The 27,247-nt window shown below is 30.2% G+C and overlaps 1 protein-coding gene and 1 long non-coding RNA gene across 3 annotated transcripts in view; one reads left to right on the top strand and one right to left on the bottom strand.

Annotated features, from left to right (window-relative positions):
• LOC101888655 (receptor-type tyrosine-protein phosphatase N2) overlaps positions 1-15,223 on the top strand; it is a 206,177-nt gene extending 190,954 nt beyond the window's left edge. For both annotated transcript variants that reach the window (XM_059121166.1, XM_059121167.1), the window contains one exon: positions 796-15,223. In XM_059121166.1, the coding sequence (XP_058977149.1) occupies positions 796-1,330 (535 nt within the window). In that variant the 3' untranslated portion in view covers positions 1,331-15,223. The remainder of the gene's footprint in view (positions 1-795) is intronic.
• The window catches only part of LOC131801977 (uncharacterized), a 210,281-nt gene that overhangs the window by 40,059 nt on the left and 142,975 nt on the right, over positions 1-27,247 (bottom strand). Inside the window, exon 3 of the long non-coding RNA XR_009341992.1 lies at positions 22,914-22,968. This is a non-coding gene — a long non-coding RNA (uncharacterized LOC131801977). The remainder of the gene's footprint in view (positions 1-22,913; positions 22,969-27,247) is intronic.

The raw sequence follows: 27,247 nt of genomic DNA, 5'->3' as shown, positions 1-27,247 counted from the left end.
TGCCGAATTTTTTTCTATAGAAAAAAGTAGACCCCGTGGGTCTGTCGAATTTTTTTCTATAGAAAAAAGTAGACCCCGTGGGTCTGTCGAATTTTTTTCTATAGAAAAAAGTAGACCCCGTGGGTCTGTCGAATTTTTTTCTATAGAAAAAAGTAGACCCCGTGGGTCTGTCGAATTTTTTTCTATAGAAAAAAGTAGACCCCGTGGGTCTGTCGAATTTTTTTCTATAGAAAAAAATAGACACCGTGGGTCTCTCGATTTTTTTTTTCTATAGAAAAATAGACACCGTGGGTGTCTCGAATTTTTTACTATAGAAAAAATAGACACCGTGGGTCTCTCGATTTTTTTTTCTATAGAAAAAAATAGACAGCCTGGGGTCTGACGAATTTTTTTCTATAGAAAAAAGTAGACCCCGTGGGTCTGTCGAATTTTTTTCTATAGAAAAAAGTAGACCCCGTGGGTCTGTCGAATTTTTTTTCTATAGAAAAAAAGTAGACCCCGTGGGTCTGTCGAATTTTTTTTCTTTAGAAAAAAAGTAGACACCGTGGGTCTGTCGAATTTTTTTCTATAGAAAAAAAGTAGACCCCGTGGGTCTGTCGAATTTTTTTCTATAGAAAAAAAAGTAGACCCCGTGGGTCTGTCGAATTTTTTTCTATAGAAAAAAAAAGTAGACCCCGTGGGTCTGTCGAATTTTTTTCTATAGTTTGGTTTCTGATATTTTGGTTTGGTTTCTGATATTTTGGATTTTTTGTTTCTTTTCGAATATTAATTTCCCCTTTCCTTTCTTTATTACAGAAAAGTCAACAAGTCCTATCGCGGCCGTTCCTGTCCAATTGTGGTTCATGGCAGTGGTGGTGCTGGACGCACGGGAGCATACATCCTATTGGACTTGGTTTTGGGTCGAATGAATAAGGGAGCACGAGAAATTGACATTGCGGCGACATTGGAACATTTGAGAGATCAGAGAGCCGGTTTGGTGGCAACGCGACAACAGTTTGAGTTTGTCCTTATGGCGGTGGCCGAGGAGGTACATGCCATACTGAAGGCATTGCCGGCAAATCAATCGAATGAGAAAAAGGATGCGGAAATAAGTCGAGAGACGGGCGTACTGAAGGAGGAGGAGGAAACGGCAATAACGACGACGGCGGCAGCAACAACATCAACACCCACCAACAAAGGCAAGACGGCGACGACTAATGCGACTATGGAAGACAAGGACACGGATAAGGAAAAGGAAACGAAACAGACACCGGCAAAAACGACCACGACGACAACAACGGCATCGGCAACAGGAAAATCCACACCAAAAGGCGATAATAAAAAGAAATAAAAACGGGGTTTTTAATTTGGCTTAATTTATGAATTTTGATTTGGTTTTCAAATTTCTTTATGTAAGGAATGGGCTAGTTCTGGAAGGTTCGAAAAAGGCAAATATGGAGTGAGAGCGAAAATGATTTATTTAATTTTTTATTTATTTATTTATTTTTTTTTTTTGGAATTTTTGTTTTGAAAATTTATGGTTTATATACCACGTTTTCTAGTAGTGCGTTAATATTAGCAAGTCGTGGCAGTTTGTGGACCAAATTTACTAAATTACCAGCCCTTAGCTAAATTTGGGGACAAGCCAATGCCAACTTGATAACTCGATTAACCGCTAACGGAAAATGCCCTAGCTCTAGCTTAAGTGTTGGTAGTCTATAAGAGTCTATATATTTATATAAAATACAAAAAATATATTTATATGATATAAGAAATGCTTCAAAAGAAAAACTAAACCAAAAAAAGTAATTAAACCCAAATTAAAAAAAAAAAAAAACAGAAAATGGAGAACACGTTAAAGTATGAAAGATGAAGAAGAAAAAAAACACAAATAATAAAATCATTAATTATTATCATTATTCTTACTTTTATTCCATTATACAAATAAATAAGTGTACTAAAAATGTATAGATGTCTACAACAACATTACAATACCAAATAACAACAACAAAAGCGTAAAAAAATTAACAAGAAGGTGTTTAATTTTTATTTGTGGCCCGCTCTGCTCGGCGGGCAAAACAAACAAAAAATACATGATTGGCAAAAACGATTCACAGAGATTGCAGATGAAAACAAGAACAACATCAAACAACAAAAAAAAAAACGACAAAAATTGCTATTTTCCTATCATAATTATTATTACTGTAACGATTATTATTACTATTATTATCGATGTGTTTGTTAAAAATATTAAAGAAAAAACAAAGACAACAAATATATATATCATTAACTAATATGTGTACCTTAAAGAAATCATATATAAATTAAAAAAAAACAAAGGGTGTATCACACACACATATATATACAAATTATGAACATTTATATGCAAACCAAACCATAAATAAATTATTATTATTATTATGAAAACATAATAAAATAAAAATAAAAATATTATTATAAAAATAACATACTATATCAATTAAATGTATGACATACCTAAAAGAAAAAAAAGGATTGACCTATAAAAAAAATCTAATTAAAATTATTCTATTTTATTCCAAATCGTTATTGCCAAATTTTAGAAAAATTTAAACAATTTTTATCAACACTCAACTATGGGCAGCTAAAAAATTGTAAATTTGGCAATGGAGTTTTGGAAAGTTTTGAATATATAAAGGCATTTTTTTTCATTAGCACAAATATGTAATTTTTTATTATTTAAATTTTTTGGTATTTTTTTAATTTAAAACACGGTGCTGCTAAAACAAAAAATAAAAAAAAATTAAAATGGGATCTATGAAATATATAAAAATCCAAGTTTCATGTGAAAATTACAGTTCCTTGCAGGTAAAGGAAAAAATTGAAGGAGATCTTAATGAAGTATAAAAATCTAAGATTCGTGTGGTTACTGAAGTTCCTTTTCAAGCGAAGAAAACAGAAGTGAGGTTATGTGCTTATAAAAATATGACCCAATTTTTGGAGATTTCAGAAAAAATGAAATTTTAGAATCTCTCTATAGAAATTCCACCAGGGTCTGACAATGATATTCAAAAAACCGAATTTGAAACACGAAATGTATAAAAAATGATCTTGATTTAAATTTTAGTGGAGTTACTCCATAAAGTAGAAGTTCATTAGAAGAAAAGGAAACAAAAGTGAGGTTATGTTCTAACCAGTGCGAATATGCCCTAGTTTTAGGGTGATTTAAGATATGGAGACATACAGAAAAAAGAGACTCCACAGTCGTTAGAATTTATTCCATACAAAAATAAAATTAGGCCTCGGGGTCTAAGGAAAAGTTATCGATTTGAGTAAGACCTTTGGGGATTTTTTAGAAAAAAAATTAGATTTCGGGATTTAGTGACAGAATTCAGTCCTAATATTGAAAGAAATGGGGCTTAGGTCTCAAGATCTAAGAAAAAAAATTGCCTTCTTAAATAAGAAGCTTTGGCACTTTTTTAAGAGCAAAACGAATCTCAAATTATTTTCAAAGAAAAAATTCAGTTCCAAAAAAAGTATTTTGTTTACAAAAAAGTTTAGGTCTCAGAATCAAGGAATAAAATCAACTTCAATGAAGGTATTTGCGGATAGACGAAAGTCAATATTTTTAAAAATATTTTTTTTTAGAATTTCCTTTTAATATTCCAATCAAAGCTGGAGCTACAAGTAAAAAAGTGAGGTTATGTTAGAGAAATTTGGGTGTTTCAAAGAAAACATTACAATTCTTCTAACACAAAATGATAATTCCAAGGCGATTTGGGGTGACATTACATTAAATGATATTTTTCAATGTACCTTTAAATCTGATAAATTTATATCACAGAAATATATGAGACCTCACTGAAAATATTAAAAAAAATATCAGATAAAAACAATAAATAGTAATTTCAAAGAAATTTTAATTAAAACTCAGTTTCCGAGGAGTAACTTTTTATTGACCATATCAAATATATTGACCAAAGGAATATAAGGATTTAAGGACATTAATTCTCTGATACAAGATTTTTGTATAAAAAACCCGTAGAAATGTTGGATTTGGCAGATCGGACATCAAAATCAGAAAATTGCTCCTTAAAATCCCGTTATAACGATGAAAATATTTCAATATATTTTCCTGGTTAATTCGAAGTTTCTTGGAACAATTTTTGTATTTTAAGGATATTCTTGCCATGATTTCGCAATTTAAAATAATTTCAAGGCGAGTTGAGGGATTTAAGGATTTTTTATAAAGAAAAATAGTGATATTATAGGCTTCAACTTCAGGGTCTGACAAAATTCTTACATAACGGGGTCTTAGAAAAATTTTGTATGGATCAGATAATACATCAAAAATACAAAAAAAAAAATAAATAATTTTACGCTAAAAAACTAAAAATTCAATATAATTGGCCTGAGAAGATATTCTAAAAAAAATTTTAATTTGAGACAAATTTAAGGCGATGTGGCTTCAAGGAAAATTTGAAAAGCTGTATTTAAAGAAAACAATTTTTCTTATGTCTTCGAGTTTTTTGCAAAGAAATTCCCTGACCATAAACTGGAGAAAATAACAATAGAAATAATCCGAGGATAGAAAAAATTATCCAAAATTATTAGATACCTATTTTTCTGTGGAACAAATTATGCTTCAGGGGTCAAACATGTAAAAAATCAGACAATTTGGCCCAATGACATGATTTTAGGCAACTTCCAGGGGATTTAATAGCAATGAACATTTGAAAAACTTGCCCATAATCTGATGTGAAAATATGAAAATTTATACTCCCATAAAAAAATTATTTCGAATGTCGCAGTATTTTGTTTTTTAAACAAAAAACCGGAAGAAAAGGAATGTCGAAATTAAATCTGAAGAATATATTTTTATAAAAAATAGGTTGAGATAGAACTCTATCATTGAGCAAGATTGTTCCGACTGGAAAAAGGTTAATATTGTCTTTAGTCAACTTCGGCCGAAATGGGGTGTGATGAGTATTGTACATTCGTGTAGCCCCCATTGAAGACTAATATATTCAAGGCTATTTTCGTATATAGTAACACTTCCAGCACTTAAATCCCCAATTTTTTCGCTTAATATAGTCTCGGACATGTTTCCATATTAGAAATAAAATCGAATTTTAAAAATCCAAATCAAAAAAAAAAAAAAATTAATTAGCGGAGGGGCTTTTTGAATGCAAAGAATCCTTTGTCGGAGTTTTGGACTTTTTTTTGAAAAATGGCAACACCTCAGACCAAAGGTCTATAATTTACATCTCGGACCCGGAGTATTACCATAAACCGGGAAAAATTTATACAGAAAATATCCGAGAATTTCGTGGCAGGAGGGCAACTTTTCGTATTGTAGTCAAAACTCTCTGAGTGAACCAAGAGAACATGTCCATGTCCTTATTTCATAGGTTCAATCTCTTGGCTACAGAGACCGATGGATCTTCCAAAAACAAACACAGTGTCTGAGGACAATATTTGTATATTACAAACAAGAAAATCTCTCCAGTCATATTTTAGATATATGGGTTCGAAACTTCAGATTGTGGTTAAAAAATACATGACAGGATAATTTGAATTATCTGGTCATCTGATGCCACACATCTTGGGTTCTTTGTTTCACAAAGTATCTGAGAACAATATATATATATATTTTTTTTTATTTTTTTTTTTTTTTGATCTATGAGGAACATAAAATCGACAAACCCTGCCACTAAGGGCAGTACTTAAAATCCATGATAACTTAACCAAAAAAAAAAAAAAATAAAAATAAAAAATTAAATAAGGAACTTAATGCAACAAAGTCCCTTATACAAAGGTTAACTCAAGCTCGACGGGTGATATTGAGAGAATCGTGATATTCGGTAATATTCCAAACATTTTGTTTTTTGCAAAATCTCAAATCGTACCTCAATTTCGAACACCCGGAGTATCATTTATACTACGTATCTGAAAATACGGGTTGAAATTAGAACGCTAATTATTAAGATTGGAATTGAATATCATCATCAGAAAATCTCTGATCATTTTCCTAAAATTTTCCTTTAAATGATCCAAATAGACATAATTTCAGGATGGAACATGTACAAACGTCTCTTGAAAATGTCAAAATCTCAACTTGGAGCCTGATTTTTGCAAAAGAAAAAATAACCTTCTAAATATAATGACTACAGTATTCTTTAAGAAAATATACGTATTGTAAGTAATACAAGGATCATTGGGACCTGGTAAATCCGTGTGGGAATTCAAACCAATCGAAAAGCTACTTTTAATTGATTATAGACTTTCTGGAACAATTTTAAACACTTCCTCTCCTTTTCAGTTCCTAATTACATAATTCCACGGTCCAATGTTTAAATAGTTTATGACCCTTTTTAAAATCTATTGGTTTGAAATTTTCAGAAAATTCCAAACGAAATTTGATATAAGTTCATTGATTTTATATTACTATATATTTTTTTACATTTTTTATTTTTTTTTTTGTTTTTTTTTTTTTTTTTTTTTTATATTTTATTCAATAATCTAAATGTGATTTTCTAAAAAGTCATGGTCTTAGACGACCTCCCAAAGGAAAAAAAAAAAATTTGAGCAACCCTACTTGTCATAGGGATAGGGAATTGAAAGTAAGCAGTGATTATTAAAATTGAAAAATGTTGGCCTCTGGCACTATAGAAGCACCGTGCAATAGCAAAATTATTATAATTTAATTTTTTACTTTTCATTTATTTCTATTTTCTATGAATTGTATATTTTTTAATAAATTTTAAATTTGGCCCCCCAAACTGGGACCTGCTAAACTATTAACTGCTAATTTGTCTATATAAGGAAGCTCAAATATATATAACAACAAAGGCAGTTATCCAACAAAAAATTATTTAAAACTTTTTTGTTTGAAAATGCTTCTTTAAAGTACAAAAAAAATTGAAAACAACAACAACTACAAAACACAGATACCAAAACAATGATGGGATATCAGTAAAGGATTTAAAAATTAAAATAAATAATACAAAAAAATAAAATAAAAATCCACACACACAATTTATATATAGTAAGAAAAGTTAATAAATAAAAACAACAACAAACAACAAATTAAAACTATGTAAACGAAGAAAAAAAAAACAAGTAGCTTTCATTCAATATTTTGTTCTTTTAGATTAACAACAACAACAAACAAAAACATTTCATTTTGGCATAAAACAAAAACAAAACACATTAAATATTACAACAAGCAACAAAGAAAACTTAAATAAAATATTACAATAACTGTGGAGTTTAAAAAATAATGACTATTTAAAAAAAGCAACAATAACAACAACAACATTATACCAACAATAAGATCACACAAAAACAACAAGAAGAAAGTGTAAATAACAACTTGAAAAACAAAAAAACAAAACAAAAACGACACTTTGAATATTGGTCGAAAAAAACCAACAATTTTGATTTAGAATTTAATAAAAAAAATAAAAACAATTATTAAACCATTAAAAACAACAGTAGTGTTATTGTAGCAAAACAAAGCGTTATTCAATTTAAATAAATGAAAGATATATAAATATATGAATTAACATTAGCAAAACAAACAAACACAATTCAATTCAAATTTAAAACAAAAGAGAATATAAACAAAAAAATAATAATAATAAAATAATACAAATTTTAAATGATGGTGTAAATTAAAAAAAAAAATATATATATAAATCCGTAATGAATGTAAAAAAATCCAAAAAATGAAAGAAAATACTAATACAACCAAAACCCAAATGCAATGTAACTGTACATCAACACAAAAACACACATCCGAAATCAATCAAAAGGAAATAAAAAAAAATCGAAATACTATCAATGTTTAACCTCAAATGCAAATAAACCAAGAGAGATAAAAATCGACAATTTTTTTTGTAAATTTTTATTTGAAATGCCATTTCACAAAGAATTCCCTAACAAAAAAAAATAAATAAAAATCAAGAACTCACAAAAAATGTATTTAAACGCACAATATTGAAAATTCAGCTTTGATATAAAAAAATGTTATTTTTTATATTTTATATAATATTTACTATATTTTTTTTAATTATTTTATAATAATTTCGAAAGCCTTTTGTTGTATTTATTTTTTGTATTTTTTTCTTTTGGTTTATTTAGACAAAAAAAAATTAAATTAAATCTGACTTAAATTTAAAGAAGAGGTTATATAATATATCCACCAGCCTACCAGTGGGGATAATTTAACATAGTATGTCTTTAATTAATTTATCTCTGGGTAATTCATGTTATATAATTCACTTTTGGATAATGATATACCAAAGCTAATAAATTATCCAAAAATGTGGATTTTTGACCTTTAGATAAATTCTCCTTAAATATGGGAATTTTTTTATATTTATAATTATAAAGCAACGTCGATAAATTATTTTTAACCTTTCGATAAAATCTCCTCAAATATGGGAAATTTTTACAAACGATTTCGGCAACTTTTATAATTATCGAAAAATTATAAGCAGCGTGCAAAAATTACCATTCAACGGCAACGCGGATAACTAATCTGTGGATAATTTATCCAGCCAAGGTGAATAATTCGTCTTTCGATAATTTGTCAACCAACATGGATAGTTCATTTTTGGATTATTTATCCAAAAAACGTGAATAAATAATCTTTTGAAAATTGATCCATTTGGGAAAATAGGAAGTATTTCACATAAACTATCAAAAACTAAAAAGAAGTTAAACCGTTGGAAGCCTTGTTAACTCGTTTCTTGTGGTTGACCCCTCATTGGGCGCCACAAGTACCATTTGCGAGATTTGTTTATGATCCTCAAGAAAATAAATAAAAAATTCGATTTCTCTCAGGCTCCACTTGAAAGTCCGAAAGATTAAACCAAGAAGTTATTGGAATTTTTTTCAGAAAAATTATATTTTTCGAAAAATTATAAAGTAATCTGCATAAATTACCATTCGATAATTAGTCCACCAATCTGGATAACCAATCTTTGAATAAATTATCCGCCAACGTGAATAATTCATATTTAGATAATATAACCACCAATACAGATATAAATTTTAAATCGTCTTGCGATAATTTTTCCACCAAAATGGATAATACATTTAAGGATTTATCCAAAAAACGTGAAAATGAAAAATATTTCACATGACTGTCCTACAGGAAACTATCAAAAACTACCAAGAAGTCAAACCGTTGGAAGCCTTGTTAACTCGTTCCTTGTGGGGGGACAGATCGTCCTGAAACGTTATTATTAAAAAAATCGGTTGACCCCTCGTTGGGCGCCACAAATACCATTTGAGAGATTTGTTTAAGATCCTCAAGAAAATAAATAAAAAAAAATCGATTGCTCTCAGACTCCACTTGAAAGTCTAAAAGATTAAACCAAGAAGTTATGGGGTACATTCATCTGGAATGGTCCCAATACAAATCTAACATTTTCTTTTATTTTTTTTTTTCTGAGTATCCAATTGGGCGCCACAGATACCTTTTGAAAGATTTCTTATGATCCTCAAAAAATTTCAACAATTTCCAAGTAAAGTCTGAAAGATTAAACCAAGAAGTTATACCTTTGTAAGCCTCGTTAATCGGCACCTTATGGGGTACATAGACCTGATATGGCCCCCATTAAAATCTAAAATTTTCCATAGTTTGATTTCTGAGAATCAAATTGGGCGCCACAAACACCATTTCAGAATTTTTTTATGATCCTCTAGAAAATATATAAAAAATTCGATTGCTCTCAGACTCCACTTGAAAGTCTGAAAGATTAAACCAAGATGTTATACCTTTGTAAGCCTCGTTTATAGGTACCTTTTGGGGTATATAACACTGATAACCTTTTTTCTGAGAATCCAATTGGGCGCCACAAATACTATTTGAGAAATTTTTTATGATCCTCAAGAAAATAATTAAAAATTCGACTGCTCTCTGACTCCACTTGAAAGTCTGAAAGATTAAACCAAGAAGTTTTTGCTTTGTAAGCCTCGTTAATCGACACCTGGGATGGCCTCCATTAAAATTTGACATTTTCCATAATTTTTTCCAATAGTATTCAATATGCCTCATTGGCAAGTAACATCATTTTGCGATTGACTCTCGTTGGGCGACACAACTATTAGAAGTAATGTTAGAACTATTAGTCCAATTTGAGATATTTCGTATGATTCTCATTGAAAAAGCTCTTTCACTTGGAAGTTTTGAATTTAAATTTCTAAAACTACCAGATGTTAAAGCGTTGTAATTCCCTGATAATCCGTACTTTTAAATAAATAAAAATTTCGAACGAATGCCATGGGCCTATTAAAATCTGGTATTTCTGAGCATTCATAACAATTTTTGGGATAGTAAATTTATTTTACGATTAACTCTCGTTGGGTGCCACAAATATTGGAAGGAATGTTTTATGATAGGACAAAATTTAACAATACCACAAAAAAAAAATCGACTGATATTTCACTCGAAAGCCTCAGATAAAATTTCCAAATCTAAACATTTGTGACCCCGGTTAACCCGTAATTTATAGAGTAGAGATCACCTTAACATTGCACCTTAAAATCTGACTTCAAAGATTTTTTCTCAGAATCCATATTCCGAAACCATTTTTGACGAAACATAAAAAAATTACTTTTCAAAATAAAATATACAAAGAATTGCAGAAAAGTAGCCATTTGGACGGTATATCCCAGATCCATCATCCACGTATATCCCAGATCCATGCCAATAAATGGATAATAACGTCATTTTAGGTTGACTCCAGAGAGCAACAAATAAAAAAAAAACGTGTGTTCCATTATGGTCTGGGTCCATAACTGTTGGCTTGCACCTTCAAATTTCAGTTGAGTTCAATATTTAATATTTATAACATAAAATATCCTTCCTTTCAAAACTTTTACATGTACCCATTATCGCGTGACACCATCATTCATTAAATAACTCATTGTAAATATTAACATTGGGCATATAAAAAGTAGCAAATGATGATTCAATATTCTACATTTTTCCGGTTTGCTAGTCACATAAATGTAAAATGGCGCCCAATTCAACCGAATCCACTTACTTTGCCAATAAACAACAATATAATTCTTGGACACCCAATAAAACTGAATTGGGTGGAAGTATTTTTTTTTTTTTTTTTTTTTTTTGGTTTTGTTAATTACTTTCACTTAATGTGGCAATTTCAAAAATAATTGATCATAATTATTCAATTACAAATTTATAATTTTAAATTATTTTTCTTATTTTTAAACCTTTTTTATGGTTGGACTACTTTAGAACAACGACAATAATGACGACATTGCTAAAAACATTATAATAATCTTTATATATACATATATTGATTATTATTAAAACTATTGGAAACATTGTAAAGAAATCTGCTGTATGGTCGATTCAGTAACTTTTATCGATTTGGAAAGTTGTTTAAGTCTCTGAATTTCTTAAAAAAGTTACTGAATCGACCTTCCTTAAAGTCAATTTTTAAATGTTTATGGTTAACAAATTGAGTAAGTAACTTAAAACACGTTATCGAGTTTTCTTTACAATGCTTCCAATAACAACTAATAAATGGTTTAAGTTCCTATTCGGACAGGAAGACAGAAAGACTAACGGCGACCGACTTAATATTGGACCATTAAAAACATGTAATAAAATTTGGACTGAGGACAGTAGATTTAAATATAAATAAAAAATATTTTTCTTTATTTTAATTAGTACAATTATTTTGAAAATTGGGTATAGAGAAGAAGTTCGAAACAATAAATAAATCACGAAAACATAAAGGACTATAGATTTACATATTTGAAATTTAGTCGAAATATGGGAAGAATTGTCTTGATGAGTTTTAAACCTACCAATTTTCTAACATTTCTATGTGAAATTAACACCTAAGTTGGTTCCCAAATTGGTAAAGTTAAATTAATACAACTAACATATTGAGACAAAAATTATCCTCATGAATGAAACTGGCGCCCAATGTGAAGTTGGCCATATTTTCCGTCAATATCAGAAATTGACACCAAACTCAACTTCAAAAATGATAAAGTTTGCTTGTAACCATTATATTCCGCGTGGCTCCCAAAATAAGAAATAAGGTAATTGAAATCGACTCTGAATAAGAAGTATATCCTATTCAGCTCAAAACGGCTTTGGTTTTCATGTTTATCACCAACTATTTGAGAATTCGATCTAAAAAAAAAAATATTTGAAGATTTAAAAATGGCGCCCAATGGGATTGAGTGAAGTTTGGACAAATGTTAACTTCACACATTTGTATATGCCTTCGGGGCAGAAATAGAATTCAAAACGACTCAAAAAAATGGTGTTAAATGTTTAAAATGTCATTTTTTTGGAATTAAGTAAAGTTACCACTAGACTTTGTCTCAAATATACCAAAATACCAATTTATAAGGCCCATGATATCGGAAAAAATATATTTCCTACTACAGTTGAAATTGGCGCCCAAGTAATTTCTTACGAAACCATTCCAAATTTAAAAATGGCTGAATGGCAGAATTGGTATTTTGTGAAGTTTATGTAATAGTTGACTTCTTGAATTTGTAGAATCGATTCCGGAGTAGGTATAAAATTCAGCAACACACAAGAAATTGGTTTTTGGTCGAAAATGTTTACAAAAATGATATTTGACCTTCAGTTTCGAGAATGGCGCCCAAATGACCAGGACTAACTTAAGACCAATAATTTTGTGCTCCGATTGCAAAACCGAATTTATTTTTTGAGAACTTATATCAGAAAGTAGAAATCGACGCTGTTTTCGAAATGATAAAGCAATGATTTGGCTGCAGCAAAATCAAATTTCTCTAGAATTATCTCACATTGTTTTAAGAAAGTTAAAAGAATTGGAGATTGTATGTTTTCTCTTAGAAACTAAGTTGGCGCCCAATGTGGTTTGTCAGTGTTTTGAGAGTAAGTGAAGTTATTACAAGTCTTAATTCCAAATATTTCAGAATATACCAATTTATAAAACCCATGAATCGGAAAAATATATTTCCTACTAGATTTGAAATTGGCGCCCAAGTGTGGGTAATTTCTTAATAATTGACTCCTTGAATTTGTAGAATCGATTCCGGAGTAGGAATAGAATTCAGAAACGCACAAGAAATTGCATTATGGCCGAAAATGTTTACAAATATTTGATCTACACTTTTGAGATTGGCGCCCAATTGGCCAGGACTAGTTGACTTCTTGAATTTTCAGAATCGATTCTTGAATAGAAATTGAATTCAAACATACCCACAAGTGTTATGTCCGAAAATGTTTAAAAAAAATGGTATTTGACCTTTACGTTTGAGATTGGCGCCCAATTGGGCAGAACTAAATTAAGGCTAATCAGTTTGCAGCTGCCTTCCCTGACTTCTAGATAACTTTGTGCTCCGTTTGCAAAACCGAATTTATTTTTTGAGAACTTATATCAGAAAAGAGAAATCGAAGCTATTTTCGAAATTAATTTCGAAATGAAAAAGTAAAAAATACGCTGCAGCAATCTCAAATATCTCTTGAATTATCCCACATTGTTTTAGGAAAGTCGGAAAAATTTAAGGTTATGAAAATGCAAACCAATAAATATTCATATAAATTTTTCTGAAGTTAAGTCAGATTAATTTAATTTTATAAGTTATAACTTAAAAATAAGCAAATATTTATTAATAAAAAATATTTTCATTTTTTTCAAAACAAAAAGGTATTTTAAATAAAAATTTACAAAAAAAAAAAAAAACGAAAATTTATACCCAAAAACCAATCAATCTCAACAATCCATAACATATTGAAAAAACCAAAACATATATGTAAAAGGCTTTCAAAACATTAGACATTTCCAAATAAATAAATAATAAAAAAAACTAACAAGGCTTTAAATATAATAAACAACATGACATACGAAAACAGAAAATAAAAACAATTTTTTAATTTTTTATTTTCTTTTCGTTTTTAGTTGTAAGAAAATATTTCCTAAAAAAAAAAACAAAAAATGAAGAAGAACGACGATGAGGAAAACAATATTGAATATGAAAAATAAAAAACTGGCCGTTTCAGGAAAAATAAAAATAGAGAGAAATTTTTGCATAACATGTTAATAATGACATTCAGCATTATATTATGTGTTTTATAAAACAAAATAAAAAAAAATAAAAATATTTATGTATTTAAAAAAATTATCATAAAAATTCAAATTTTTGATGATAGGCTTTCATGCAGTTTTTTTTAGTTTTTTGTTAATCAAAATATGAAATATGTGTTATTTGAAAAAAAATTATACTGAGTAGAGGTATTTTATGCAAATTAATGTTAAAAAAAAATACAAATAGAAAATGGCGTTTTAAAAATGGAAGATTGCAAAGTAACTAAAAACAAAATACTAAAAAATAGTACATGACAATTAAAAATAAAAATAAAATATTTTTTTTCTGAATTAAAAACAAAACAAAAACAAGCGAACAATTAAATTAACCAAAGATTAAAAAATAATTATTAAATAATGCAAAAACAAAAAAAAAATAAAAAATATATATTATACACATCTATATAAATCTCAATGTGTTGGAAGAAGGAAAAAGAATTTGATTTTCAAAGGAAAACGTTTAAAATCGTTGAAGACATTATTAAAAAAAATAAATATAAAAATCCCAAAAATTAAAATTGAATTAAATACAAATACATGCAACCATAAAACAATTATTAGTGAATTTCTCTTAAATTGTAATTCTATATGATATATAAAAAAATATGAATAAATAAAAAAAGAAACATAAAACGATTCGATACGATATGCATTTAAAGCAAGAACATCCCTTTTGAAAATGATCATATAAAACAGCACACTTTATACTTAAATAAAAAATTGAACAAAAATGGAATACAAGAACAAAAACAACAACCAACAATTCTTATAAACTATAAATGTATTATTCTCAATGTTTTATGAATGTATTTTGAGCAAAACCAAGAAAAAACAAACCCGAATACATTATTATTATTCAGCAGAAAAAAACAAAAACCCAAGAAAGAAAACCAACGGAAAACCATTAACAAAATATTATCAATTATTATACATAACAAAAAAAAAAAATATATATATACTAAAGATATACATGCATATTATTATTTACATACATGTCTTGTAATTCACACAAAAAATGCAAAAATGAATGACGGAACGATGATCTACCCCCCACCTGGCGGGGGATCATCGAAAAACCCCACAATTAAAGACAACCCCCCTAAAAAAAAAAAAAACAAAATAAACAATTATTCATATACCCCCCTCCTCCAAAAAAATCAAAGATATATATACATATTATATACATCTCTATATATATATATACAAAATAAAAAATCACTATATAAAAAAATGAAAAAAAAAACACACATTTGCAATTCATTCCAAGCACAGATTCATAAGAGAATCACACAAACAGACAGACAAACAAAAAAGAGAAGAAGGCAGTCAGTATTGTTAAGTAATTATCACAAGTGTAAGCAAAAAAAAAATCACAAAAACTACAACAACAACAGCATGATATCGAGAGAAAACGTTGAAGCCTATTTGAAATAAATCACAGCGAACGACTATCAGATATTCGCTATTCCTCTGTGAAACAAACGAAAAAAAAAAACAACTAAATTTTTGATTTGAAAATAAAGATCTCAAGAAAAACAATAACAACAACAAGAACAAAATGAAGGAAGACTACAACAATAGAAAATAAAAATGGAATTTATTTATTTTCAAGAAACGGTCATCAAAAAATCTATATTTTACAGATTCTCTTGAGCCCCATCACAAAACATGCAAAATTTAAGGAGATACCACGACTTCAGAGAGAATTTTCCGGAAGGAGATTAAAATAAGGTTCCTTTCTTTAAGATATGACCCTTTCTTGGCTAAGGCCCTTGATCTCTCTAGCCTTGAGATAAGGTGTCATATGTTTATTTTTCTCTGAGATAAAAAACCATCTTGTCTCGGAAAAATACGTTCTTATATCCTTTAAAATGCTTTCCATTAGTTAAACGTTTGTCGAAATCTTAACTCCGGGAGACGACTCTTCAGAAACTATTATCGGCCGGCAGATCTTTAAAACTTTATCTCTGAGAGAAGTTTCTTTCAATGATGCATTATAACTGGTAAAAGATTCTGTCAACGACCCACTGGGACCATGTTAATGAAATAAGGACCCTCATAAACCTTCTGACTTCTGTGGATTTGAACTGTATTTTGTAGTGGACTTTTTAATAATATTTTCAAAAATATCTTGAGATTCCTAATGGATACTACAGCCCAAGACAGAAAATTGTCTGTGCATGTCCACCTCTTCATAAAGCCCCTCATATAACGGTACCTTCCGATATTCTGTATTTTGATTTTATCGACATTATAACCGATTTTTTTTTAATTTTCGCATTTGAATATTGTAATGGCATATGAAAAATATTATCCACGCAGGTTCATGTCGTCGTATAGACCCTAATATAATAGCTACATTTTGTATTTTTAGGATTTTAACAGAATTTAATTGTTTTTGAGAATTGTCTAATTCGTTCCAAATGGTGGGGGTATTCAAAGTTCGGCCCGGCCGAACATGCAGCATTTTTACTAACAATGTTATTAGCAAATAATAAGAAAAAATATTAAGTTCGGCCGACACGAGCATTTAATACCCTCCACTCAAGGTAAAGAATATACTCTAATCAATCGGATAAAAAATTAAGTTGAATTAAAAAAAATAACAATAAAGTGGAGAAATATATGTTGAGATCCATATCTCCGTTATAGAGGCCGAATGAGATTTAATTTTTTTAATAAGTCCTTTCGGACTCTTATTACCGAGATCAGATCCAGTGGACTTAATTTTTTCTTCTGTTTCTCTGAAAAAATGAATATGACAGTATATTTAGGTTATTTAAAATATATGATATATAGAATCCTTAATATATGTGATAAGATCGCGTCGGCGCCTTTGTATGTTTTATCTCTTAGAAGATATTTTCAGAGCCTTTTTTCTGAGGGGTCTATGAGGATATTAGCGCTATGAGGAGGTAATGAACGGACCGGATCTTAATTTCGCGTTTTATGAGTTTTTAAAAATTTTGACACTTTGTGGGAAAGGCACCAGAAGGAGTAGACCGAAATATCCCATCTTGTGTTAGTAGACATAATGGGATTTGTAACATATGAAGAGAACCGGATGCTTATTTCAGATTTAAAAATCGTTTCGGGTATTTGGAACTTTGGCCCTTTGTGGGGGAGGTACCAGAAGAAATTGTGCGATCTCGACCATCGTTATAACAGATCTTGTGTTGATAGAAATATTGAGATGAGCCAAGTCTGGATGGAATCGGATATTAATTCCGCGTTTTAGAAGCTTCATGGATTTGCAAAATGTTAACCCTTTGTGGGGGAGATACCAGAAGAAGTGGACCCATATATACCATTTTTACACCAGACCTTGGTTTAATAAAAAATATTACGATGTGTGTATTTTGAAGAGACCCGGATGCTTATTTCAGATTTGATAATCGTTTCGGGCACTTAAAACTTTGATCCTTTGTGGAGTAGGTATCAGAAGAAATGGTGCGATCCCTACCATCATTATACCTTGTGTTGATAGAAATAATGAGATGTGCCAAGTCTGAATGGAATCGAATGTTAATTTTGCGATTTAAATGCTTAATGTATTTTCAAAATTTTGACCCTTTGTGGAGAAGGTACCAAAAGAAGTGAACTGATATATTCCATCTTTATACCAGACCTTGGGCTAATAATAGTATTGTGATGTGTGGTGATTTGAAGACAATCGGACACTTATATCACATTTTATAAGAGTTATAATTATTCGAAAATGTTGATCCTTTGTGGTGGAGGTACTTAATGGAGTTGACCGATATTACACATTTTCGAATGTGACGTAGCACTGACGCGAATATTAGCATTTGCAAAGTTGAAGCAAAATCGGATTATCCTTTCAGTCTCTGTGTAAAAAATATTTTTTTTTAAATTTCGACCTTTTGTGGGGGAGGTACAAGAAGGAGTGGCGCGATATATTCCATCTTAACACCAGACATTGGGTGGATAACAATATTGGGATGTGTGAAATTTGAAGACAATCGGACTCTTACCTCACATTTTTTAAGAGTTGTAATTATTCAAAATACTGACGGTTTGTGGGGGATGTACTTGATGGAGTGGACCGATATTGTCTATTTTCGCACCTGGCCTAACATTGATGCAAATATTGGATATGCAAAGTTGGAGCAAAATCGGATTATCCTTTCTTTTTCTGTGCAGTAAATTATTTTCTTTGGAAATAAATATTAACGTTTTGTGGGGGAGGTACCAAAAAAAATGGGCCGATATTGCCCATCTCCGAGCTCGATCTAAATTTGACAATAATATTACGATGTACCAAGTTTGGATTAAATCGGATCTTAATCTAATTTATAGGGAATAATCGAATGTGAATTAGTTTTTGATAATCAAAGGGATAAGAAATCAGCCAAATGTCAAAATGTCTGTTATCTTAGCCGATGAGGATCCTTTTAACGGGAAATTTCAAACATAATGGTGAGTATCGTTTTCAAAAAAAATATATATATATATATATTTTATTTATTTATTGTTAAATTCATAGTCTGAACGGTCATCAAATTATTTGTCAATAAGTTTTAGTAGTGGTATTCCCCACCAATACCCATTATATTTGAGCAAGAAGAAAAAACCTAACATCATTCCTTTGTCGACACTTCCGATCTCTTGTCGCTTAGCATTGACTAATGACAGTTTCAAATTACATACTTCCATAACGACTATGTATGTCAATATGTATTCATGTAGCTACTCCCCTATGCATCTGAATACGGAGATCACAACATCGCATCAACATGTTTTGCAGCTGTCACTGTTCACACAACACAGCACAGCGCCCATATCTTTTGTTTCCCTAATTTTTAGACAAAAGAAATGTGAATTCACCCCATCCGTTGGATGATTTCTAATACAATTTGAAACAAATAATAAATTTCTCCCCTCTTTACAGTGTCAAATGGCAAACGGAACTTGCTTGATATGGAATAGAAATTCTTCTAGAGAAAGAACTGTTGTTGCAGTTCTGTGGTCCTGGTAGAAAAGCGGTAAATTTCTTTGAAATTGCGCGGCATTGGAATAGAGGAAATAACAAACAAGGGGTTGAATGACTGTCTAACAACAATGGCAATAATTGCAACAAATGAAAGAGTGATGAACCCTTGTAACGCACTTTTTCACACTTCCTCCGAGGTGATGGCGTACGACGGGTAAATTGGCTTAATTCTATGAAAATGGTGAATCTATGATGATGGTGATGATGATGATTGGGTTACCATGCAATGTGGTTGAAAGGACAAAATAAGGGGAATACTTTTTATGTGGGCTAGATACAAGCCATGATGTAAAATCAAAAAGGGTTATCATCTTGAATGTAAAGGGGGTTTCTAATATGAATCTAAGGAGATATTTGATTAGGAATTGTGAATGAAAAACCTTTTCTGTGGTCTTGGTAACATATATGCGCATTGTGGAAATAAATCTGAAAGAGTGCGGTAAGTATTGGTATATTGATATTATTTGGTAAGTACGTCAATTAATTAGGGGTTTACATGCAAAATAAATGAACCCTCAGTCGAGTTTTTAAATGTGTATATTGGTAATTTTCTAATTTCACACTAAACAAAGGCTAAAATTTATGGATGTGCTATGGTTAAGACACATATTATGAAAATTTTCATTATTCGTACTGTTGACCCTTTGTGGGCGAGGTACCAACCGAAATAGACGAACTTTCCCCTTTCGCAGCTGACCTAAGTTTTGATTTTTTTTTTTTTTTTTTTTTTGTGGGAGAGGTAGTGAGGTGACCGATTTTATCCTCCCCAAAAAGAATTTGATCGAAGTTTGGTAAAAATATTACAAAGCACCAAGTTTGGACACAAATGGAATAAACATTTGACCCCAAATGTCCCAAGACACCTAGGTCTAATACTATTTTTTTGAAAACTCGAAAAAACAAGATTTGTAGTCTCGAGGTCCTTGAAAAAATGACCAAAAAAGATTCAAATCAACTATTTTTGGTGTGGATGTCCTTGATGATTATTTCCAAAAATTCATGATGTTTCATCCAAAGGTCCTTGAAATTCAAAAAATATATATTTTACGTCTGTATATCCTTAAAAGTGTTTTCTTAAAAAATCCACAATTTTTGGTCTGGAGATCTTGGAAGAAGTCGCATACGATACAATTCTTTGTCGAAAAGTCCTTGAAATCTAATAATCAAACCAATATTTCACCCAAAATTTCTTTAGAAAATATTTCCTCTAAAAAAAAAGATTTGTAGTGTGGAGGTCCTTGGAAAAAAAATTTTTGATCTAAAAGTCCTTGAAATCAACATAATTTAAAAAAAACAACGCGTCTGTTTTAGAAAAATCCATGATTTTTGATTTGAGATCCCAAGAAAATGTTTCCTTCAAAATTCACGATTATTGTCATAAATGCTTCTAAATTTCAAAAAAAAAAAAAAAAAAAAAAAACAATAATAATAAATAAATAAAAAAATAGGGATTTTTGGATTTCCGATGTTCGATTTGAAAATCCCTAACAAATTTTTCTTACGAAATACAAGATGTTTGGCATAGAGGTCCTCAAAGGTTTTTTTTTTTTTTTTTTTTTTTTTTTTTCTTAAAAAAGCCTTAACTTTTGATCAAAAAGACCATGAAAGTCCATGAAATGCAAAAAATTAACGAGTTTTACTAAAACAATCCTTAAACAAACGATCACGGTTTTGGTTCTGAAAAATCCTCGATTTTTGGTGTGGCCCTTGAGATTTTTTCCGATCATGATTGTGGGTCTAAAAAATTCTTTTCTTTCGGTCTAAATGGCAGTTTCTTCAAAAGTTTAGAAGTCCTTAAAGTTTTTTCTTTCAAAAGTTCACGATTTTTGTCATAAATGTCCTTGTGTTTCAAAAATTCACGATTTCTGGTGTAGAAGTTCGTAAGGATTTTGGTCAAGGTCAAAATTGCACTTGAATTAAAAAAAGGAATTTTTTATTGTTTGATCCCCGATTTTGGAGCTGAAGATCCCTAACAATGTTTCCTTCCGACATGTTTGGTTTGGAGGTCCTCCAAGTTTTTTCCTAAAAACTTTCTAATTTTTTGATCTAAATAACCATTTCCAGACTTCCATAAAATAAAAAAAAAAAAAAAACGAGTTTTGGTAAAACGTACATTAACCAATCGATCACGGGTTTGGTTCTGAAAAATCTTCGATTTTCGGTCCGAAGGTTCTTTTTTCAAAAATCCACGATTTTCGGTGTGGAACGCCTTAAGATTGTTTCCGAAAATATCCACGATGTCCTTAAATTTCAGAAAAATTAGGAAATTTTTTAATTCCTTTAGAATCCAAGATTTTGAATCTTTCTTTTCTTCACAAATCCACAATTTTCGGTCTGAAGGTCATTGAAGATTTTTTTTCGGTCTGTATGTCCTTGAAGATTCCATAACGTATGATCTAAAGGCATTTTTTTCTTAATTTTTAAACGAAGGTCCTTAAAATTTTAGTTTTTATTTTTTATTTTTATAAAATTAGCGATTTTTTAAGTCCCTTAGAATCCACGATTTCGGATTTGATTATCCTTGATTTTTCTCCTGGAGGACCTTGAAGATTTTTTCTTCAAAAATTCACAATTTTCGGATCTAACGGTTTCTGATATTTTTTACTTAATTTTATTCCGGAGGGCCTTAAAATTTTAGTTCTTAAAATATACCCACTTTTTTGTCCTTGAATTTCAAACAAATTAGCGAGTTTTTTTATTTCCTTTGGAGTTCACGATTTTGGTTCTAATTATCCTTCATTCTCCTCCTGGAGTTCATTGAAAATTGTTTTTTTTTTTTTTTTTATATATTATTTTTATTTTAGGCCGGAGTCTTTGAAAATTTTAGTTTTTTAAAAAACGCCCGCTTTTTTGCCCTTGAGTTTCAGAAAATTTTGCGACTTTTTTAAAATTCCTTTATAATTCACGATTTAGCATCTGATCATCTCTGATTCTCTCCTAGAAGTCCTTGAAGATATTTTTCTTGAAAAATTCACAATTTTCGGTCTGTCTTCGGTCTTGGAAGGTTTTTATTTTAAATCTATGTTATTTTATCTTATGTTTTTAGATTTTTTCCTTAATTTTAGGCCGGAGATCCTTAAAATGTTAGTTTTTTAAAAATACCCGCTTTTTTCCTCAGATGGTCCTTCAGAAAAATCCATGGCTTACACAATACAGACTGGTTTTTGGACACGGAATTTATAAGAATATTTGCACAGAATTCGGAAAAAGTTCTAAATTTGTCAAAAAAATAAATTGTTGATTTCTTTTTGAAAAACTTTACCTTTTTTATGGGAATACAATAAAAAATAAAATAAAATAATTCTTTCGACAATTTCCTCAAAAAAAAAAAAAAAAAAAAAAAAAAAAAAAAAAAAAAAATAGTACTAAGGGAGATTTTGGCTGATCTTAATCCGAAAATTTCCAAAATTTTGGAAGAGGAAAACTCGTGGGAATATAGCCTGCTCCCCCTATTTATTTTACTTTGCGATGAACAAAACAAATGGCACCCTTAAACGATGCTTTAAATCCAATTGCCTGGCATTCATCAAAAACAAATGCCGCTTCTTGTAACAGGAGAGCAGAAATACAAAACTCAGCTTCGAAATTGAATTTCCGCATCATTTCCTGTCAAATTTCGGTTTTAATCGAAATATTCACACTCTCAACAACAATATGGCCCGGGCAGATGTTAATGTGTTCCGCTAAGTGAAGATGTTAATGGGTTCACTTTATAATTTCAAGTATACCTCCATCCTCCTGCCTAACCCAAAGTGCGTTAATAATTAGATAATCATTTTCTTTTAATTTTTTTATTCACTTACCGATTGACGACACATCAAAAATATCTGCCGCTTCTCCATACCAGGTGAACAGAATCTAGAAGAAAACAAACAACACCAAATCGAATAAAAACATGTTTTTATAAATAATAAAAAATTGAAAATACTAAAAACATGCCATGGCAACAAATCTAACACCTGTTAGTTTTTTAATTACTTTAATATTAGAGCAGCAGCGGCGGCGGCGGAATGACCTGCCCGACTGCCATTAAAAGGTTTATTCATTAACTGAAGTGAAGCAGAACGCCGCTCGCTTACGCTTGGGAATGTTAATTTTTTTGTTGATTCGTTTGCTTGGACAATTGTGGAAAAAAAATGTTGTGGCAATAATGTTCATTTTTTCGGTAGCTGGACTTGGCAAAAGTGTTACAATGAATTGTGGTGTAAAATTGAAAACATCGATCAAGGGGAGGAGACAAATATAGCAACAGATTTTTTAATATTTAAGTACAGAAGAGCTTAGTGACACTAACACTGAGGTGTAACAGCTAGTGACCCGTGTGATAAAAAATGAATTTTGAGAAAATCCGATTTGAAAAAAAGTCCTTTTTAATATTTTTCACGAATCTTGATCAACATACACGAGAAACATTTTTAAAATATCCTGAATTGTTTAGCAGGAGTTCCTTGAATGATATAGTCAAATGTCCTTGAAAAATGCACAATTTTTTGTCCAGGGATGCTTAAAAGTTTTTCAATATTTATTGGATTTTTTTTTAATTAGTATTACTTGATCGATTTTTCTTAAAGAGACCAAGATGTTTTAACCAGATTCTTAAGAAAAATAAAATCCAGAAATTCATTAAACATATTATTTCAAAAATACACTGTGTTCCTGAAAATATATTCTTAGCAAATTGACGTTTTTTATTAAATAACTGAGATTTTTGTCAAGTTATTTAGAAAACAAAACTCTTACAATTTCACGATTTTTGTTGCTGAAGTCCTAGCAGACATTCTCTAAAAATCGGCCGTTTTATGTAAGAAGGACCGGAAAAGTTTTACTATAAATGTACGATTTTATGTGAAAATATGTTTTTCTTAAATAAAGATTTTTGGTCCGAAAGTCGTTGAAATTTTCTATAAATGTACGATTTTAAGTGAAAATATTTTTTTTTTTAAACCAAGATCTTTAGTCCGAAAGTCCTTGAGATTTAATTTAACAAAAAATACGACTTTTTTTAGAAATATCTTTCGGGAATATGAAGTCGTTAATCATTCAAAACTAAAAAAAATTTATCAGGAAATCCACGAGTTTTGGTTGTGATTGCTTAAAAAGTCACATTTTGGGAAGGAAGGTCTAGAAATTCAACTAAAAAAAAAAAACAATATTTTTTTCGCCAAGAAGTCCTAAAAAATGTTCTTAACAATAAAGAATTTTTAGTCAGAAAATCGTACTTGTTAACATTTTCTAAAACTCCATATTACTTTAGAAATATCGAACACTTACATAAAAGCAAATCCTTGGACGACAAGTAAAACAAAAATAATTTTTGGTTAAAAAGTTTTATAGAAAAATTCTTGATAGCCACAACTTTAAGGGGGGTGGGGGTTGACCGATATATTCATTTTCGCACCTAACCTGGAGCTAACGCAAATATTAGGATTTGCAAGAAAATATATTTTTTTGAAAATTGCGACCTTTTGTAGGGGAGGTACCCAAAGAAGTAAACCGATATATTCCCTCTTACCACCAGACCTTGGGTTTATAAAAATATTGCGATGTGTGAAATTTGAAGATAATCGGAATCTTACACCACATTTTATAAGATTTGTAATTATTCAAAATTTTGACCCTTTGTGGAGGAAGTACTTGTTGGAGTGGACCGATAATATCCATTTTCGCACCTGACGTAGCACTGACGTAAATATTAGGATTTGCAAAGTTGGAGCAAATCGGATTATCGTTTCTTTTTCTGTGTAGAAAATATATTTTTTTGAAAATTTCGATCTTTTGTGGTGGAGATGCCAGAAGGAGTGGACCGATATTCCGCATCTCGGAACTCGACCTAAGTTTGGCAAAAATATTTGGATGTACTAAGTTTGGACTAAATCATGCGCACCAGCCAGCTAGACAAACAGACAGACAGACGGACGGACGGACATAGCTAGACCGACTCCAAATGTCCAGAATCGGATTTGGTCCACAGAGACCTAGAGTCTAAAACCGTTTTTTGACCTATCAAATTATATATACCCTCTCTAGCCATATGGCTGAGGGCATAAATAACCATATGGCTGAGGGTATAAAGAGTTAAAATATTGGTATGGAAGTCCTTAAAAAGTATTCTCAAAAATACATATCTTTTTTCAGGAAATCCTTGAAAATATGTTCATAAAAATGTACGAAATTTCTTTTAGAAGTCTTTATTAATATTTCTAAAGAAATCCCAGGTAAGTCCTGAAAAAATGGTAACAAATGTCATGATTTAAAAGCTGAAAGTCACTAAAAAAAGTTTTTTAAAAAAAAACTTGGCAGATTAAAAAAATCCACGATTAAACATTTTCGTTAAAACCCACTTTTTTCCAAAGAAGAACTTCAAAAATATTTCTGATTTTTGGACCGAAGGACCATAAAAAATATATTAAAAAAAATTGAAATTTTCTTCCTGTCCTTAAAATTTATTCTCAAAAAAAGTAATTTATATATAATATATAATAAAAAAAATTTTGATCTGGAAGAACTAAAAAAAAATTTGTTGGTCCGAATGTCTTTTAGAAAAATCCATGAATAATTAGTGAAAAATTTGAATGTTTTTCCTTGAAAATCTTCGTATTTTTGATCATTGTAACAATATATTACAAAGCGCTAACAGAAAAAAGTAACACTTTACGATGTTTGATCAGGAATCCGTTGAATAAAGTTTTCTTTAATAATTTGCGAACTTTGGTCAGGATGACCTAGAAAAAAAAAAAAAACATTTTTGGTTCGGAGGCCCTCAAATATAGATATTTGGTCAATGTATTTGAAAAAATCTTGTTTTTTTTTTTTTTTAAAAATCTTTTTTTAAAAAAATCGATATATTGATCCCGAAAATCCAATAAAAAATCCACGATTATCCAAAATATTCTTTTATATTTTATGGGACCCATAGCTATATCTGAACCGATTTACACCAAATTTTACATATTTTTTTCTATACTCAATTTGATCGTAATTGCCAAATTCCATTCTATTTGTGCTTAAATTACACGCTTGAAACACAATAAAAGACAAATCGGGCAAAGATATATATGGGAGCTATATCCAAATCTAAACCGATCTCGATAAAATTTAGCAAAGGTATTTCTGAGCTGTATTTGATATATTTCCCCAAGTATCGTTGTTGCAGTGTGAATATTACCGCTGCGGACGACAAAAATAACAAATCGGATGAACCGATTTCGATCAAATTTGCCAAACTTATTTATTTTTCAGGCCTAATTTGGTCGTATGTGCAAAATTCCATAAAAAGGCAAATCGGATAAAGATATATTTGGAAGCTATATCTAAATTTTGACCGATTATCTCCAATTTCAATAGGGTTCCTCTTTTGGTCTAACAAATGATTTGTGCAAAATTTCATATGGATCGGGCAATAAATGCGACCTGTTTACAAAAATATATGGACAGACGGACATAAATTTGGTGACTAGATTAAAGGTTAAAACATTTAAACAAAGACACTTTATACCTAGATTGCACAGATTTTGAACTCTCAAAACGCCAATACACATGTCTTGAATTTTTAGCGGTATTTTCATGACCTGCTGAATTGAAAAATTGAATTTTGCCGCTCAGTGTTGTGCATGTGCAATTTTCCGAATCTTGGTAATTTTGATATAACGTCCAAATTATGAAACTTTGCTACCGAAACTTTCATTGGAAATTTAAAGTTGGAGTAAAATTAGGTCACCAAGAGATGAGCACGAAAGCACCTTGTATTTGATTTTATATGCAATTTTAATAGAAAAAAAGGGCACATATCTTCGTTTAAGTACTCAATTATAAGAACATTCTTTAATTGTCTATTTTTAATGTGGTCCATTACTAACTAACAACGTGTATCTTAGGTGGAGTCTTTTGAAGAATCAAAACGGAAGTAAACACTCCACATTTCCACTCAACCATAGCAAGAGATCAATTATGCTCACAGCTGCTTATTTTCAAAACATGCTCAAAGTGGAAACACACAATGAAATTCTATTATGAAAATAAATATTTTGTCTCATTTCCTGAACGCCTGGCAATGGAAGCGGCTTTCGTTTATTGATCAGCCGAAAAAATTTGCTTATCTAAACGGCATTTTCAAAGATCAAAAGGAGCGACAATTTTG

The sequence above is a fragment of the Musca domestica genome, unplaced genomic scaffold, assembly GCF_030504385.1.
Source record: "Musca domestica strain aabys unplaced genomic scaffold, Musca_domestica.polishedcontigs.V.1.1 19, whole genome shotgun sequence".
Lineage (NCBI taxonomy): Eukaryota > Metazoa > Arthropoda > Insecta > Diptera > Muscidae > Musca > Musca domestica.
This window is presented reverse-complemented; position numbering and strand designations above follow the sequence as displayed.